Source organism: Coregonus clupeaformis, chromosome 13 (genome assembly GCF_020615455.1).
Source record: "Coregonus clupeaformis isolate EN_2021a chromosome 13, ASM2061545v1, whole genome shotgun sequence".
In the NCBI taxonomy this organism is placed as follows: Eukaryota; Metazoa; Chordata; class Actinopteri; order Salmoniformes; family Salmonidae; genus Coregonus; species Coregonus clupeaformis.
This window is the reverse complement of record NC_059204.1, coordinates 51,728,030-51,746,538: the sequence shown is the minus strand read 5'-3', so window position 1 is coordinate 51,746,538 and position 18,509 is coordinate 51,728,030. Positions and strand designations below refer to the sequence as shown.

At 41.3% G+C, this 18,509-nt stretch overlaps 3 protein-coding genes across 3 annotated transcripts in view; 1 reads left to right on the top strand and 2 right to left on the bottom strand.

The window, feature by feature from the left end:
• The first annotated feature begins 3,507 nt into the window (after positions 1 to 3,507).
• Positions 3,508 to 7,440, top strand: ift22 (intraflagellar transport 22 homolog (Chlamydomonas)). The gene is made up of 5 exons (XM_041894554.1): positions 3,508 to 3,817; positions 4,135 to 4,217; positions 4,354 to 4,443; positions 4,667 to 4,869; positions 7,070 to 7,440. Exons 1-5 carry the CDS (start codon positions 3,779 to 3,781, stop codon positions 7,216 to 7,218), a joined length of 564 nt encoding a protein of 187 aa, XP_041750488.1. The 5' UTR covers positions 3,508 to 3,778; the 3' UTR covers positions 7,219 to 7,440.
• Positions 7,441 to 8,330: 890 nt separating this feature from the next.
• Positions 8,331 to 11,853, bottom strand: atp5l (ATP synthase, H+ transporting, mitochondrial F0 complex, subunit g). The gene is made up of 3 exons (XM_041894555.2): positions 11,706 to 11,853; positions 8,843 to 9,003; positions 8,331 to 8,531 (listed from the first exon to the last, which is right to left on the bottom strand). The coding sequence occupies exons 1-3, from the start codon at positions 11,755 to 11,757 to the stop codon at positions 8,433 to 8,435; spliced, it is 312 nt and encodes a 103-aa protein (XP_041750489.1). The 5' UTR covers positions 11,758 to 11,853; the 3' UTR covers positions 8,331 to 8,432.
• A 1,121-nt stretch (positions 11,854 to 12,974) lies between these two features.
• The window catches only part of pdzd3b (PDZ domain containing 3b), a 38,631-nt gene continuing 33,096 nt past the window's right edge, over positions 12,975 to 18,509 (bottom strand). Inside the window, exons 5-11 of the mRNA XM_041894553.1 lie at positions 17,257 to 17,461; positions 16,991 to 17,127; positions 16,556 to 16,763; positions 16,149 to 16,345; positions 14,759 to 14,989; positions 13,806 to 14,018; positions 12,975 to 13,706 (exon numbers count right to left, since the gene is read on the bottom strand). Of these exons, the coding sequence (XP_041750487.1) occupies positions 13,671 to 13,706; positions 13,806 to 14,018; positions 14,759 to 14,989; positions 16,149 to 16,345; positions 16,556 to 16,763; positions 16,991 to 17,127; positions 17,257 to 17,461 (1,227 nt within the window). The 3' untranslated portion in view covers positions 12,975 to 13,670. The remainder of the gene's footprint in view (positions 13,707 to 13,805; positions 14,019 to 14,758; positions 14,990 to 16,148; positions 16,346 to 16,555; positions 16,764 to 16,990; positions 17,128 to 17,256; positions 17,462 to 18,509) is intronic.

Below are 18,509 nucleotides of genomic sequence, written 5' to 3'. Positions count from 1 at the left end.
CTTCCCTTCACCTTAATTGCCTTCAACATTAACTGCGAACTTTTCCCTGACTTACTCCTCACTAATTCCTATCAAGTGCTTACCTCACAGGGAGACAATCCATAATATAAATCAGCTGCCCTCAAGAGATACTGTGACAGCTTCTCCTCCTGCTCATCAATGAAGACCCTGTTTCCACAACATTAGCCAACATGAGGAAGCTCTCGCGACCACTTCTCCAGTAGCTTCTTTCTCTCTTTGCAGAATCTGTACAGCGTCACATGACATATGCCATACAACTTTGCAAACGATCTGATTGACTTCCCAAGGTGTGCTACATCATCTGACGCTCTTTTCTGTGGAGAGGTACTCCCCTGTCTGTCTTTCTTCTACATGATCTAGGCATGCTGAAAGTAAAACAAAACATGTATGAAAAACATTCAGTTTTACTCGGGGTTAGTTGTAAAATTTTCTCACAAGTTGTTACAACTAACCCCGACCCTTGCAGCCAATAGCTAGCTTCCATTTTAGCTAAATGTTAGAACTTTAGCATTGCTAACTTGTATCAAATATCTCTACAAAGACTGGTTATAAACCTGATATAAGTTTGGTGAATGGAACTACAAAGCAGTTGATGCCATCACAAAAACACATTTGGTCAAAATATTTACTTTCTTACCTCAAAATCAGATTTCTGTCAATAGAATCTGCAGAGTTTATCACAGGGACTTGCTTTTTCACATGAGGGTTCAGGACTAAACTGAGCATGTGCACAGTCAATCACATGATTTCACCTCGCTCCTGATTGGAGGAATTGCAAGTGTTACAACTATCCCATGTTAAATCCATCCCCGGTCTCCCCTATTCGGACCCCTAGACTTTTTTCCACATATTGTTACGTTAAAGCCTTATTCTAAAATTGATTAAATTGTTTTTTTCCCTCATCAATATACACACAATACCCCATAATGACAAAGCAAAACAGGTTTTTAGAAATTCTTGCAAATGTATTAAAAAAACAAAACTGAAATATCACATTTACATAAGTATTCCTTTACTCAGTACTTTGTTGAAGCACCTTTGGCAGCGATTACAGCCTCGAGACTTCTTGGGTATGATGCTACAAGCTTGGCACACCTGTATTTGGGAAGTTTCTCCCATTCTTCTCTGCAGATCCGCTCAAGCTCTGTCAGGATGAATGGGGAGCGTCGCTGCACAGCTATTTTCAGGTCTCTCCAGAGATGTTCAATCGGGTTCAAGTCCGGGCTCTGGCTGGGCCACTCACAGACATTCAGAGATTTGTCCCGAAGCGTTGTCTTGGCTGTGTGCTTAGGGTCATTGTCCTGTTGGAAGGTGAACTTTTACCCCAGTCTGAGGTCCTGAGCGCTCTGGAGCAGGTTTTCATCAAGGATCTCTCTGTACTTTGCTCCTCGATCCTGACTAGTCTCCCAGTCCCTGCCGCTGAAAAACATCCCCACAGCATGATGCTGCCACCACCATGCTTCACCGTAGGGATGGTGCCAGGTTTCCTCCAGATATGACACTTGGCATTCAGGTCAAAGAGTTCAATCTTGGTTTCATCAGACCAGAGAATCTTGTTTCTCATGGTCTGAGAGTCATTTAGGTGCCTTTTGGCAAACTCCAAGCGTGCTGTCATGTGCATTTTACTGAGGAGTGGCTTCCGTCTGGCCACTACCATAAAGGCCTGATTGGTGGAGTGCTGCAGAGATGGCTGTCCTTCTGGAAGGTTCTCCCATCTCCACAGAGGAACTCTAGAGCTCTGTCAGAGTGACCATCGGGTTCTTGTTCATCTCCCTGACCAAGGCCCTTCTCCCCCGATTGCTCAGTTTGGCCGGGTGGCCAGCTCTAGGAAGAGTCTTGGTGGTTCCAAACTTCTTCCATTTAAGAATGATGGAGGCCACTGTGTTCTTGGGGACCTTCAATGCTGCAGAAATTTTTTGGTACCCTTCCACAGATCTTTGCCTCGACACAATCCTGTCTCAGAGCTCGACGGACAATTCCTTCGACCTCATGGATTGGTTTTTGCTCTGACATGCACTGTCAACTGTGGGACCTTATATAGACAGGTGTGTGCCTTTCCAAATCATGTTCAATCAATTGAATGTACCACAGGTGGACTCTAATAAAGTTGTAGAAACATTTCAAGGATGATCAATGGAAACAGGATGCACCTGAGCTCAATTTTGAGTCTCATAGCAAAGGGTCTGAATACCTATGTAAATAAGGTATTTCTGTTTTTTATTTGTAATTAATTTGCAAGAATTTCTAAAAACCTGTTTTTGCTTTGTCATTATGGGTTATGGTGTGTAGATTGACATCACACAGATCACACAGTCCAGTTCAAAGTGAATAATGGCAGGCCCGTGTGGCAAATGGCGGTCCTGGACAAGATATGTTTTTATTTGGTTTTATTTACTGCAGTGTCTATTAATTGTCCAAATGCACAGCCATTTTCCCACTCTATATTGCTATAGAATTTCCACAAATGCCTCGTAAATTCACTCTGGTTATCAACTCCAATTTCAGAGCACTCTTGTCTGAGTGTGCAAGAGCACAGAATAACTTGTGAATTTACAAATGCTCAACACCAGTTGAATATGGCCGGTGTTAGTAAAAATCGGCAAAAAAGCGTAATTAAATTGTTACCAGCAGCACAGTTACAGTCACCAACGCTCTGGATAACATGAAAAAAACCTAACAAGCTCTGCTAGGGAAGGTGAAATGATCAGACTGAGGTGTTCTCTCATTTGTGTCTGGAAGTAGATAGCAAGCTAGCTAACGTTAGCCAGTTAGCTTGGGTGCTTGACTGCCGTTGTGAGGTCAGAATGCTTGGATCAACCCTACCCCTCTGCCAGAGCATCCAGTGTGTACTATGAACGCTCCAAGAGCGAAACACTCTGAATTTACGAACAGACAATCTGATAACGCTCTGAATTTACGAACGCCCAGAGCGCACTCTGAGTGTACTCTGGTACTCCAGATTGAATTTACAAACACACCCTTAGTATACATAATCCCCAAACATTCTCTGAATTTATGACAATATGAAAAAGACCAATTGCTCACTTGTCAGAAAATGTCAAAAATAATAAGAATAATAAAGGGTCATATTATTCCTGGAGGTGTATATGAACAGATTTGAATAAGATTTAATGTTGCTAAAACGCTGTCAGTTCCACTTTAAATCGACATACATTAATGGAACATGACGTGGGGAGTTTAATAGGGTTGAATTATCTTTTCTCTTGTAACATAGTCAAATTCCTTGAACTTCACGTTAAACTGTCAAGAATAATTATTTGATGGAGACGTCGACACAAATTACGTCGATATTCCTTCTTAATTCGCTCGATAACGTTATGGAAAAAGGATTTATTGGATATAGTGGAATCTCCTCTTGCTGCAGAAAAGAAATAGTACAGAAAAATAAAAGTGCAAATTGACAGGATTTGATTTGGTCATTGTTCTTGACATTTCTGCAAAACCTGGCAACCCTGTCTGCCTTGGAAACCATAGAGATGACGAATATGTTTACACACGTCATCACTAGCTAGTTAGCAAGGGATGTTTTACGTTGCATGTGTTAGCTATATATCGTGCTAGAACTAGAAAGTATTGGAATTAGAAGAACGTTTGCATATTGTTTTAAAAGCTAGCTATCTACCTTTTCTCATTGTTGAGTAGCTTGCATTTAGCAGCTTGGTACTGCTAATTAGCTAACGTTAGCCCGCTAGCTGCTAGCTAATCTGGACAAGCTATCAACACAAGAGAAGGGGAGATGTTTAAAGCAAAAATACTTTTAATTGGACCAAGTGAGGTAAGACGAAAGAGCTATTTTCTGCAACCTTGGGCTTGTGTGTATATATTTTTGTGGCTGGCTTGAGCTGGCTAGCAATGATTAATTGTTTGGATTCGTTGGTAAGATGTAGCCTGGGTGCGAGTCTGTTTCTGCTTTCTTTGACAACTCCTTATGGAATTGGCATTCCAAACACTCTCTTGACAATTACAGCAATGGAGTTGACAAGAGTACAAACAGATGTGGGACCAGTCTAGGTTAGATGGGTTGTAATACAAGATATTGCTAGCTATCTCTCCAGTGAAAATTGATTAAACAGATCTTCCATTGTGTTTCAGTCTGGAAAAACTGTTCTAGCCAACTTTCTCTCTGACACAGTGGAGACAGTAGGAGGGGAGTACTGTCCTACTCAAGGTGTCAGGTAAATTGAGGACTCATATCTCCCAGTCCCAGCATCAGATTATGTGTCAATCAATCATTCAGCAAAAGCTTGGTAGATGTCTACAACTCCAAATGATGGCTTGTGCACCATTTAACCATTGTTGTGTTGTTCCAAGGATACTGGAGTTCGAATCTCAGAATGAGGGAAGTGGGGACAAATCCTGGACATGTGAGGTGGAACTTTGGGACTGTGCTGGTGATTTCAAGTCAGGACCAATAGGGCTATTTCAAACACTTTTCAAGCCCATTTCACAATTGAAATGTACATCTAACACAGAAACTCGCTCACAGAATCAGTCAAATAACCGGTTCAGTAGTGTAATTTATTAATCTGGCCATCATCATTCACAGCAAAACAAGAGTACTGCATTGCAGTTATGTCAATCGAATCAAAGCTACCATTCTACCAACTTGTCTCTTCTGATGCAGGTTTGAGTCATGCTGGCCAGCGTTGATGAAAGACTCCAACGGTGTGGTGATAGTGTTCAACCCAGACATGCCACGCCACCTAACGGAAGTAGAGACATGGTACTCCATGTTCATCTCCTCACAGGGGCTGCAGGACAGCCAGTGTCTGCTGATGGCCCACCACAAGCCTGGCAGTGGAGTAGATAACGGACGACCCAACCTAGGTAGGACTAATTATCAACAAGCTTGTTACATTATGTATCTTTTTTTCTAGTGCACTGTGTAGGAGCGTCTTTCCTTTGAATGACATATATTTCCAATGCCCCTGCTGCTAAAGGAACCTTGTTCGAGTACAGTCGTGGTCAAAAGTTGAGAATGACACAAGTATTGGTCTTCAAAGTTTGCTGCTTCAGTGTTTTTAGATATTTTTGTCAGATGTTACTATGGTATACTGAAGTATAATTACAAGCATTCCATAAGGGTTAAAGGCTTTTATTGACAAATACATTAAGTTTATGCAGAGTCAATATTTGCAGTGTTGACCCTTCTTTTTCAAGACCTCTACAATTCGCCCTGGCATGCTGTCAATTAACTTCTGGGCCACATCCTGACTGATGGCAGCCCATTCTTGCATAATCAATGCTTGGAGTTTGTGGGTTTTTGTTTGTCCACCTGCCTCTTGAGGATTGACCACAAGTTCTCAATGGGATTAAGGTCTGGGGAGTTTCCTGGCCATGGACCCAACATTTCGATGTTTTTTGTTCCCCAAGCCACTTAGTTTTCACTTTTGCCTTATGGCAAGGTGCTCCATCATGCTAGAAAAGGCATTGTTTGTCACCAAACTGTTCTTGGATGGTTGGGAGAAGTTGCTCTCAGAGGATGTCTTGGTACCATTCTTTATTTATGGCTGTGTTCTTAGGCAAAATTGTGAGTGAGCCCACTCCCTTGGCTGAGAAGCAACCCCACACATGAATGGTCTCAGGATGCTTTACTGTTGGCATGACACAGGACTGATGGTAGCGCTTACCTTGTCTTCTCCGGACAAGCTTTTTTCCGGATGCCCCAAACAATCGGAAAGGGGATTCATCAGAGAAAATGACTTTCCCCAGTCCTCAGCAGTCCAATCCCTGTACCTTTTGCACAATATCAATCTGTCCCTGATGTTTTTCCTGGAGAGAAGTGGCTTCCTCGCTGACCTTCTTGACACCAGGCCATCCTCCAAAAGTCTTCGCCTCACTGTGCTTGCAGATGCACTCACACCTGCCTGCTGCCATTCCTGAGCAAGCTCCGCAGTGGTGGTGCCCCGATCCCGCAGCTGAATCAACTTTAGGAGACGGTCCTGGCGCTTGCTGGACTTTCTTGTGCGCCCTGAAGTCTTCTTCACAACAATTGAACCTCTCTCCTTGAAGTTCTTGATGATCCGATAAATGGTTGATTTAGGTGCAATCTTACTAGCAGCAATATCCTTGCGTGTGAAGCCCTTTTTGTGCAAAGCAATGATGACGGCACGTTTCCTTGCAGGTAACCATGGTTAACAGAGGAAGAACAATGATTTCAAGCACCACCCTCCTTTTAAAGCTTCCAGTCTGTTATTTCTAACTCAGTCAGCATGACAGAGTGATCTCCAGCCTTGTCCTCGTCAACACTCTCACCTGTGTTAACGAGAGAATCACTGACATGATGTCAGCTGGTCCTTTTGTGGCAGGGCTGAAATGCAGTGGAAATGTTTTTTGGGGATCAAGTTCATTTTCATGGCAAAGAGGGACTTTGCAATTCTTCTGATCACTCTTCATAACATTCTGGAGTATATGCAAATTGCCATCATAAAAACTGAGGCAGCAGACTTGGTGAAAATGTACGTGTCATTCTCAAAACTTGACCACGACTGTACATGCCATTTGTCATCATGCCACTTAAGGACCAATGTAGCAGTTCTCAATATCAAATCATTTCTGGATAACAATTAAGTACCTTACTGTTGTTTTTTTCCAAATAAAATGGTCATAAATAGCTTCTTAGCAAATAGCAATTTCTCGAGCAAGATTTTAGCTAGGACTGTCTGAGTGAGGGACCTAATTGGATGAGCCTAATGGGAGGTATATAAAACCTGAAAACTAGCTGTTATTGGTCTATTAACTTATACCACCTAGTGATGTCACCAGGAAGGCCAAAACTCCATCCCACCAAAACAGGCGGAAATTTCAGGCAGTCTTTTAAAACAGCCCTTAAACTAAAACGACAATGTCATTTTCACAGTATATTATTGCAACCTGTGTAGAAAAATATATAAAACACAGGAAATCACATTTGACTGTACTGGGCCTTTAAAGCCAGGACATACACCACTGCTTTTCAATTCATACCAATAATGAGGACACAATTGTCAGTTGGATTTCTTTGACATGTTTTTGTGTGTGTGTGTAGCTTCGCATTTGAACAGGTTACCATTGAGCCACTCTAACCTGGAGGAAGATCCTGAGGGTGTGCGCCAGGGGTTCCGCAGGTACTTGGAGAACATTGTGCAAACACTGTCAGAGAGCCGGGAGCGAGAGGAGATGTCTATCATTACTTAATATCGTCCCAAACCCAAGCTTCATCTATCGAAGGTTGGATTTAGACTCCACTTGACACTTTCTGTAGTCAAAGGCTCTGCAAACGCTTTGTGACTTCTCCACGCACAGGAATGTCTAACTTTAACCAATCAGCATTTGTGCTTTTACTAAACATAATTCTACCCCCTTTCCAGAGTTGAGGTGGCAAAAGTAACCAGAAATTAAATCTTTGTCAACCTTCAACTGCACTTGGATTTTGTGTGTGTATACAAATTGTTGAAATGTCTACTTTTATAAATACACTGAACAAAAATAAACGCAACATGTAAAGTGTTGGTCCCATGTTTCATGAGATGAAATAAAATATCCCAGAAATGTTCCATACGCACAAAAAGCTTATTGCTCTCATTTTGTTTCCCTGTTAGTGAGCATTTCTCCTTTGCCAAGAAAATCCATCCACCTGACAGGTGTGGCATATCAAGAAGCTGATTAAACAGCATGCTCATGACACACGTGCACCTTGTGCTGGGGACAAAAGGCCACTCAAATGTGCAGTTGTCAAGTTGAGGGAGCATGCAATTGGCATGCTGACTGCAGGAATGTCCACCAGAGCTGTTGCCAGAGAATTGAATGTTCATTTCTCTACCATAAGCCATAAGTTGGAGGCAACGTCGTTTTAGAGAATTTGGCAGTCCGTCCAACCGCAGACCATGTGTACGGTTGAGCGATTTTCTGATGTCAACTTTGTAAACAGTGCCCCTGGGGGTGGGGTTATGGTATGGGCAGGCATAAGTTACGGACAACAAACACAATTGCATTTTATCGATTGGCAATTTGAATACACAAACCTACCGTGATAAGATCGTGAGGCCCATTTTAAGGTATCGGTGACCAACAGATGCATACCTGTATTCCCAGTCATGTGAAATCCATAGATTAGGGCCTAATTAATTTATTTCAATTGACTGATTAACTCAGTAAAATCTTAAAATTGTTGCGTTTCTATTTTTGTTCAGTATATTTTCCACTAAAACATCTCAGAAGAAAGTTGGCAACTTCAATATTTTTGATAGCAGTCCTGTAGTGTCAAACAAAATATGATAGAGTTGTAAATGTTCCACGTTACACAGTGCTAAAGTTCTTTAAACAATATACATTTATTAATTGGATCTCCACAGTTTGGAGGTGGAAGTTAAGAGCATATAACACTCAGCAGAGCAACAAGACAGTCAGATTTAAACGGCGTATCCAACAATGCCTCCTTTCCCGATGCACTCTCCAATGTAGAACCACATCAACACTTCAGTGCACACCAATCCATTTCTGAATGCATCCTGTAACAAAAGCATATTGAGATTAATGCCACACAAATCCCAGCAAGTCACACCTTAAAACAACATGTGAATATATTCAGGGACAAGAGAGAATTCCATATTTCCCAAATGGTTAGGGTGTAGGCCTAATGTTTACTCTAGTGGATTGTGGCTTACGTCAATCTTAAGCACTTATTTTTGTTTATGAAGGGACTACTTGTTAGATTTTGGATAGGTCACAACACCCACAGTCAGAGTCCAATGGGCAAAATAAAGAATTAGCTAGCTACTTATACAGTAATTCACACTCAAGTAATCTTCTCAGTTTTCACCTTCACTGTGGTCTGTCCAAGGCGTCCACTGTTGACACCGGTGAGGATGTTTTTGATGCCAACAATGGCCTGGGGAATCTCGGCAGGGGAAGGGGGCACAAGCTCGACTTTAGCATAGTGCCAGAAGGTCGCTAGACGGGGCTTGGTGTAGGTGGCAGCGGCTGAAAAAACAATGTACATGTCATGAAATGTGTCCTCTGCTGCACGCTGCTGGGTCAAGCTAGACAAGAAACATAGCTAGCCAGCATAAAAATTAGTTTACAGGCGAGATACAATTAATTGGTATATACAGCCTGAAGCAAATACCTGCAACATCGTGTAAATATTCCCTACAAGCCAGAATGTTGAATAAAATTACATTTAAACTTTACAGTTTGTCTGTGCGGTTTGTCCTTCAGCTGCTTGAAATTTGAGACAAAATATCCACAGGAAAGTATCGTTTAACCAACTTTTTAGAGAGCCGGTAGGTATATGATTCGGTTCTACATTACATGTGTCGGCACCGAAGTAAAGTACGTTTTATTGGATATGAGGTTCTTGTCAATAGTTATTGAACCAAGTATGCTATGACAATGAAAATGGTATATTCTGAATTAGAGGAGCGTGGAGAACAATCACCCTTTTAAAAACATTTTTGATTTCTTTGAGTATTGATAGCCATTGACAAATATAAAACTAACTATGCCTCAGTGCCAAACCGAACCATATTTCGACCTGTTGAAGGACAAACCGCACAGACAACCTGTAGAGTAAGTTTAAATGTAATTGAACATTCTGGCTTGTAAAGAGAAATAAAATAAAACAGATTCTGAGATTCTTCAAAGTAGCCACCCTTTGCCTTGACAGCTTTGCACACTCTTGGCATTCTCTCTACCAGCTTCATGAGGTAGTCACCTGGAATGCATTTCAATTAACAGGTGTGCCTTGTTTAAAAGTTAATTTGTGGAATTTTCTTCTTAAAGCGTTTGAGCCAATCAGTTGTGTTGTGACAAGGTAGGGGGGTATACAGAAGATAGCCCTATTTGGTAAAAGACCAAGTCCATATTATGGCAAGAACAGCTCAAATAAGCAAAGAGAAATGACAGTCCATCATTACTTTAAGACGAAGGTCAGTCAATCTGGAAAATTTCAAGAACTTTGCAGTCGCAAAATCCATCAGGCGCTATGATGAAACTGGCTCTGATGAGGACCGCCACAGGAAAGGAAGACCCAGAGTTACCTCTGCTGCAGAGGATAAGTTCATTAGAGTTCACTGCACCTCAGATTGCAGCCCAAATCAATGCTTCACAGAGTTCAAGTAACAGACACATCAACTGTTCAGAGCAGACTGTAAATCAGGCCTCCATGGTCGAATTGCTGCAAAGAAACCACTACTAAAGGACACCAATAAGAAGAAGAGACTTGCTTGGGCCAAGAAACACGAGCAATGGACATTAGACCAGTGGAAATGTCCAAATTAGAGATTTTTGGGTCAAACCGTCGTGTCTTTGTGAGACGCGGTGTGGGTGAACGGATGATCAACGCATGTGTAGTTCGCCCTGTAAAGCATGGAGGAGGTGTTATGGTGTGGGGGTGCTTTGCTGGTGACAAGTCTGATTTATTTAGAATTCAAGGCACACTTAACCAGTATGGCTACCACAGCATTCTGCAGCGATACACCATCCCATCTGGTTTGGGCTTAGTGGGACTATAATTTGTTTTTCAACAGGACAATGACCCAACACACCTCTAGGGCTATTTTACCAAGAAGGAGAGTGATTGAGTGCTGCATCAGATGACCTGGCCTCCACAATCCCCCGATCTCATCCCAATTGAGATGGTTTGGGATGAGTCAGGCGGCAGAGTTAAGGAAAAGAAGCCAACAAGTGCTCAGCATGTGGGAACTCATTCAAGACTGTTTAGAAAAGCATTCCAGGTGAAGCTGGTTGAGAGAATGCCAAGAGTGTGCAAAGCTCTCATCAAGGCAAAGGGTGGCTATTTGAAGAATCTCAAATATATTTTCATTTGCTTAACACTTTTGGTTACTACATGATTCCATATGTGTTATTTCATAGTTGTGATGTGTTCACTATTATTCTACAACGTAAAAACATAATTAAAGAGTTAAAATTAAGAAAACCCCTTGAATGAGCAGGTGTCCAAACATTTGACTGGTATTATATCTATCCATCTGCCATCCAGTGAAATGTGTTGTTTTACAGGGTCAGCCCATAGTAGTATGGCGCCCCTGGAGCACATTAGGGTTAAGTGCCTTACTCAAGGGCATAACAGATTTTTCACTTTGTTGTTAGGGTGTTCGAACCAGCGACCTTTCGGATACTGGCCCAACACTAACCGCTTGGCTACCTGCCGTCCATTTACACGAATTTTGTACGCATTAGCGTCAGACTGTATATACCAATGAATTGTGTATTACAGCCTGATTAAATCAGACTACAGGTGAGAGCTAGGTCAGGTGACTCAGATTGTCAAAAACAACTGAGATTGACATTTAGCTGCCTACATCAAATATTAATCTGTGGCTACATAGGTAGTTACCGTTAGCCAGCTAGCTAACAGGTTAACGTTAGTTAACGTTAGTTACTAACTACAGTACTAAAATGAGTAACGTCATATAGCTAGCTAGCTAACGTTCATCTGGAGACACGTTTTAATTCGAGATTAAGGGGGGACGGTTTGTTCGTTGTCAATCGTTAGTTAGCTATCAAACTTGAGTAGTTAGCTGCAGTCGGAAGGATATGCTAACGTAGTTAGCATAGCCAGCTAAACCAGGCACGCTTGACTATCAGCCGGACTGCAATAACATGCATGTTTTAATAGCGTCAACGTTTAGCTAATGTCCAAACAAAATAATTAGACTTACCTCCGATCAAAGTAGGTACTTTGGCCACCAGTTTCTGGACTGCCTGTGCCATGATGCTTTATTTTTGGAGTAATTTTTATGACTTCTCTAACCGGCTTGTCCGCTGCAACTGCGAATGTCACCTTTAGCTGGAAGGACCCTTCAAGTGGGGCTGCCTTATGAATTGCCTGAACAGAAATAGCTGCAGCGCTGCCTCATGTAACGCATGGACACTGAATTGATGTAAACTAGTGTGTGCTTCTTATTCTTTCCCCCCACCTAATCTTTCTCTTTCTCAAAGGTAAAAAATCTGTTTTTCATGGCAACAACAGACTGTAACAAATTGAACCCAGTGTGAGTAAATCTCCACACTTTCCTTCCACTATATCTGATCTGAAAAAGCACTGTACACACATATCCCTATAGCAGACTTCTGCCATATTGCTTTCACTGATGTTATTTGTTATATCAGAGCAGATGGGGGAAAGGATGCACTCAGGGCTTGGGGATCTATAATATTAATCAATTGTATGTCTGAATGTAAAAAATGCTAAGCTTATTGTTTCTTTGTTGCATTTATATACAGGCCTATGTATACCCCTTGACTTATTCCTCATTTTGTTGTTACAGACTGCATTCAAAATTAATAAATAAATAGAACATCTCACGCATCTACACACAATACCCCTAAATTACAAAGTGAAAGCATGTTTTTAGAAATGTTTGCACATTTATTGAAAATGAAATACAGAAATATGTCATTTACATAAGTATTCACACCCCTGTGTCAATACTTGTTAGAATCACCTTTGGCAGCGATTACAGCTGTGAGTCTTTCTGAGTAAGTCTCTTAGAGCTTTGCACACCTGGAATGTACAATATTTGCCATTATTCTTTTCAAAATTCTTCAAGCTCTGTCAAATGTGTTGGTGATCATTGCTAGATAACCATTTTCAAGTCTTGCCATAGATTTTCAAGCAGATTTAAGTCAAAACTGTAACTCTGGTGGAAAGCAGACTGAACCAGGTTTTCCTCTAGGATTTTGCCTGTGCTTAGCTCCATTCTGTTTATTTTTTATCCCCAGTCCTTAACGATTACAAGCATACTCATAACATGATGCAGCTACCACTATGCTTGAAAATATGAAGAGTGGTACTCAGTAATGTGTTGTATTGGATTTGCCCCAAACATAACACTTTGTATTCAGGAGAAAACATGAATTGCTTTGCCACATTTTTTGCTGTATTACTTAAGTGCCTTGTTGCAAACAGGATGCATGTTTTAGGAATAGTTTTATTCTGTAAATCCATTTTAAATTCATGCTGTAACACAACAAAATGTGGAAAAAGTCAAGGGGTGTGAATACTTTCTGAAGGCACTGTATTATGCCTATTTCCATTCTTGGTGAGAAAGACAAATAATAGAGGGGGATAAAACTTCCAATTCTGCAGTCATTATTCATTTGCTGTTTCAGGTAGCATCATATAGAACATTCATGTTCAATGTTGTAAAATACATAAGTTCCAAGTTCAGGCCAAATTACATCAACATATTCAAGTTTAAATACATGAATCAAACAACAATAATCTAATAGGATAACAACCTACAGTCGATCTTCATGGATAGAGGTTACAATACTGATATCTACCACTTTATTTAGGTATTTTCTTCATCTTGATCCATAGCACAGCAGATTGTGTGGTTCAAGTTGAGACCAAGATCTCTTCTGTCTTTTGGGGTTGGTTTCTGGCAGCTGTGGTTGTGCTCTTCATCGGGGTCATCATCTGGACCCTCTAAAGACATGCCTCCTCACAGAAATAGTTTTTGTATCATCTCCCTCAGATTGAATTTGAATCATATTTAGACCACTTATATTACCTACAGGGGTTAACACTTTCTTTACCCTTTAGTGGCAATGATGCTGGATGAGTATGGGTCCTAGTATACGCTCTCAGATATACAGGTGCTTGGGTAATTTTCGGTCACTCACAGGGCAGATTTCACATCAGTTTCCTCCTCCATCTGTAGAGATCAATAACAAGATCAATTAGATGTGATAATTTATTAAAGATAATAAATACATAGGCTACAGTACAATCTCCTAAGGACCTGTTCTCTCACCGTAGCCTCTACAGTAGTGAAGGGGCTCTGGCTCTGTTCGAGCTTGTTGTACCCACTCTTCTCCACAACCAGAAGAGAGAGATAATGTCCTCCCTCCTGAACCAGAACCATCACATCCTCCAGACAATTCTCCTCCATGTTCTGTCCGTTCACCTCCATCACCACGTCCCCTACCTGTAGTCCTGCTCTACTCCCAGAGCCCCCCAGTGCCACCTAGAGGACCCCAAAAAATCGACATAATTTCCATATTAGAAGGCCATCAACTGTCTAATTTCACCTCTTTAAAGGCCCAGTGCAGTCAAAATTATAATTTTCCTGTGTTTTATATATATTTCCACACTATGAGGTTGGAATAATACTGGGAAATTATGAAAATGATGATAGTGCCGTTTTGGTGTAAGAGCTGTTTGAAAAGACCACCCAAAATATCTGCCTGTTTTGGTGGGATGTAGTTTTGGCCTGCCTGGCGACATCACCAGGCGGTATAAGTTAATAGACCAATAACAAAGAGAGTTTCAAACCTCTCTGCCAATAACAGCTAGTTTTCAGGTTTTATATCCCTCCCATTAGACTCGTCCAATTAGGCCCCTCACTCAGACCACTCTCAGACAGTCCTAGCTAAATTTTTGCTTGAGAAATTGTTCTTTGCTAAGAAGCTATTTTTGTTTCTTTTTGACCATTTTAATAGAAAAATATTACAGTAAGGCACTTAATTTTTACCCAGAAATGATTTGATATTGAGATCAAAACAGCTCCATTGGACCTTTTTACCTTACATTTTATAATAAATATAATTCTTCTCAGCTCCTTGTAAATACAATAATTCAGTGTAATCTCTGGTTTGAGTAAAAAACTTAATTTTCTCATCTCACTGCTGGAGACATCACATCTTTAGTAAGCCTATTGCTGCCCAACAGCTAGTGTGTGTCCATGAGTGTCCTACGGTGCCCTACCTGGCTTACAAAGGTTCCAGGGGTGTCCTGGAAACAGCCCAAGTTGATGCCGAAACCCAGAGGTCCTTTCTGGAGAACACAAAGTCGTGGACTAGGCACAGTGGGCAGCACCACTGGTTCTTCCTTTGGAACCTCCACTACAACTGGGAGTGGTGGTGGGGCTAGGTTCTCCTTTTCCTTTACCTGTTCAACTGCATTACTCCCACAGAAGAGCAGAGGGGATAGATCCAACTGAATGGAGTAAAATAGGGTACATAACAAAGAGAACAATCATTAGCTCATTATATGTACTTTAAATGTTTAATGTCTGCTTACTCTGGTTATAATTTAACCTGGAACCCTTTAGTCAAGGACGTTTATTAAGCCCTACCACACAAACACTATCAACGGTCTACAAAGTTGTTAAACGTTTTTAAAAACAATTCTAATAAATGCAACAGTTGGACAATGGAAGATACTCCAAAATTTAGAAATTGTATAATCCATCATATATTGACTGAATTATAGCACATAAATCATTTTACTGGCACGGACTAATAATGAATGGAATTCAGGGATTTTGGTGGAAATTCAGGTATTCAATTTATTTATTTTTCTTAGAATGCACACATGTTGTTATTGTATCAGGTAATTTTTTATATATTTTGTGTTACAATAAAGAAAACTATATGTGCCTAATTTGCATAAACACAATGGGTGTATTTGCATATATAAAAACATTAACATAAAGGGGTGGAACAGAGTTGCATAATTCAACAAGTGTGTCAATAGCAGGATAATAATAATAATAATAATAATAATAATAATATGCCATTTACCCTCGGATTAAAAATCAACACGCTTGACTCTAGTTTACACCAATCTAAAAATTGTTTGAGAGATCAGACATATTATCACTATAATCCGAGTGTTCATTTTCAGAAGTTGCTTTCATTTCAGTGCATTTAATTTGTAAACATTTCAACTGTAATAAATGATTTTTTTTTTTTATTACACAAAAAATGAACACCCATCAAATTAAAGTTCTTCTCTATTTTGTGATGTAAGTGATCGAGACGGTGCTTAAAATCCCAGATGAATCTTTAGCATTCTTGAAAGACAATGTATTCCATTGAGCACATTTCAGCCATTACCAGGATGTTTGACAGGTCATTACAAACATTTCCGCAGTCGTAACGTTAACAGAAAAACGACAGGCACAAGCAGGAGTATGAAAGAGTCGGAGGAGTAAAATGAAAGCAATCAATCCAGCGAGATTTAAGTGACAAGTGGATTTTGCACCCCTCAAACACAGGAAATGGATGTCTGAAAAAGACAAATCCTCATATGGGCGGGGCATGCACGTTGCTACAAACACACACACACTTGGGATGACTGTGCTCACAGCTACCTGCGTGTAAAACTCTTGGCCACTGGCTGTGATGGTGGTAAGGGTGACCTGTTGGCCACTCTTCCGTACTCTGTCCACTATGTCCTCATGGCCCAGTGACTCCACTGCCTCTCCATTGACCTCCAGTAGCAGGTCTCCTTCCTCAATGCCTGCCTCCTCAGCCGGGCTGCCTTGGTCTACCTCACGCATTACGTGGGCTAAAGAAGGAAAGCATTTCACATACATACACTGACGGTTACAATCTGGATTATAGATATATGTGTATGGGTTTGTGAATGTGTGCTGTGCATGTGTGTGTGTGTCTTGTTTTTTCCATATAGTTTATGTTATTGCTTGTGTCATAGCTATTTCCTGCATATGGTATGCATAGTTGAGTTTGTTTGTACATATATCATCATCCCTCTGACCTTTGCATCCCGATGGGGTCATCTCCTCTCTGAGGAGGAAGCCATACCCCTCGGGCCCAGGGACCAGATGGAGTTTCCTGGGTGTATGGGGCAGGTTGTGGTGGGAACCAGCCAGGGTGGGTAGGATTGGCATCCGCCTGCGGGCATAGCTCTGCTCACTCTCACTGTCAATCACCAGGATGGTAATGTGGTCCCTGCACTTCTTCACCTGCACACAATACATGGACAAGCTGTATCAGACCGGTCATGTTCATTAGGCACAAAACAAAGAAAAAGGGCTTGAAACAGGGAGCGACTATCTGGACTTGTCCAATAAGAGCCGCTGGTTTTCATTTTCCATTTCAAAATGTTTTCTTGCCCTAATTAACGTGACCCAGATTGCTCAAAGGCTGGTCCATACAGTGGAGGGAGGTCTGTTTGTCCAAGTCCACCTACCATCTTGATGAGAACAGAGTGTGTGAGCTCTGACACCGTGTCACCATCGATCCACAACAGGCGGTCTCCCCGACGCACCCCCGCTCTCTCGGCCGGACCCCCACTCAACAGGCTCACTGAGATCTGGCCCTTCTCCCCTAGAGGGGGTTCACATGGCATGACACAAAGTCAACAACCATTCTAGGACCAACCAATTAACTCTGATTCTGATTAATTAATAATTTCATCATTTGTATAAATTTCCTCTCAACTGCAGTCTCGCGTACCTTCCACAGGCAGGAAGTTGACTCCAAGGCCTGAGGCTGTGTCTCTGATGATGTGGCAGAGCCTGGGTGGGCTGCAGCCCTCTCCCCTGTGTGCTCTGGCTAGGGCCTGGAGGTCATGACCCTGTGACACCGCCTGGTCGTACTCCTCTCCATCCAACACCAGCAGACACAGCTGGCGCCCACTAAGCTTTATACGCATGGCCACCTGACTCACACACAGAGACAAAGACAGACATACAGTGGGTATCATACGTATTCACCCCCCTTCACATTTTATTGTGTTACAAAGTGGGACTAAAATGGATTTAATTGTCTTTTTTTTAATATTAATGAAAGATAAAATACTAATATACATAAGTATTCACCCTTCTGATTCAATACATGTTAGAAACACATTTGGCAACGATTACTGGGTCTTCTTGGGTAAGTCTCTAAGAGCTTTGCACACCTGGATTGTTTTCTAAATTGTTTTCAAAATTCTTCAAGCTCTGTCAAGGTGTTAGGGATCATGGCTAGACAGCAATTTTGATGTCTTGCCATAGATTTTCAAGCAGATTTAAGTAAAAACTGTAACTTGACAGGAACATTCACTGTTTTTATGGTAAGCAACTCCAGTATAGATGTGGCCTTGTGTTGTAGGTTATTGTCCTGCAGAAAGGTGGATTCCTCTCCCAGTGTCTGGTGTAAAGCAAACTGAAGCATGTTTTCTTCTAGGATTTTGACTCTGAGATCCTTAGCCTCATCCTGTTTCTTTTTATCCCCAGTCTTTGCAGATATCAAGCATTACATACCATGATGCAGCCACCACCATGCTTGAAAATAAGGAGGCAATTACTCAGTCATGTGTTGTGTGGGATTATCCCCAAAACATAAGGCTTTGCATTTAGACCAAAAAGTGTATACCTTTGCCATGTTTGTTGTGGTATTACTTTAGTGCCTTGTTGCATACAGGATGCATGTTTTGTAATATTTGTATTCTATATATTTGTATTCTTCTTTTCACTCTGTCATTTGGGTCATTATTGTGGATTCACTACAATGTTGTTGATCCAGCCTCAGTTTTCTCCCATCACAGCCATTGAACTCTGTAGTTGTTTTAAAATCACCTATGGCCTCATGGTGACGTCCCTGAGCAGATTCCTTCCTGTCCTGCAGCTCAGTTCAGAAGGATGACTATAGCTTGGATGTATCTGGCTGGTTTAATACGTCATCCACAGCATCATTATTAACTTGACCATTCTTAAAGAGATATT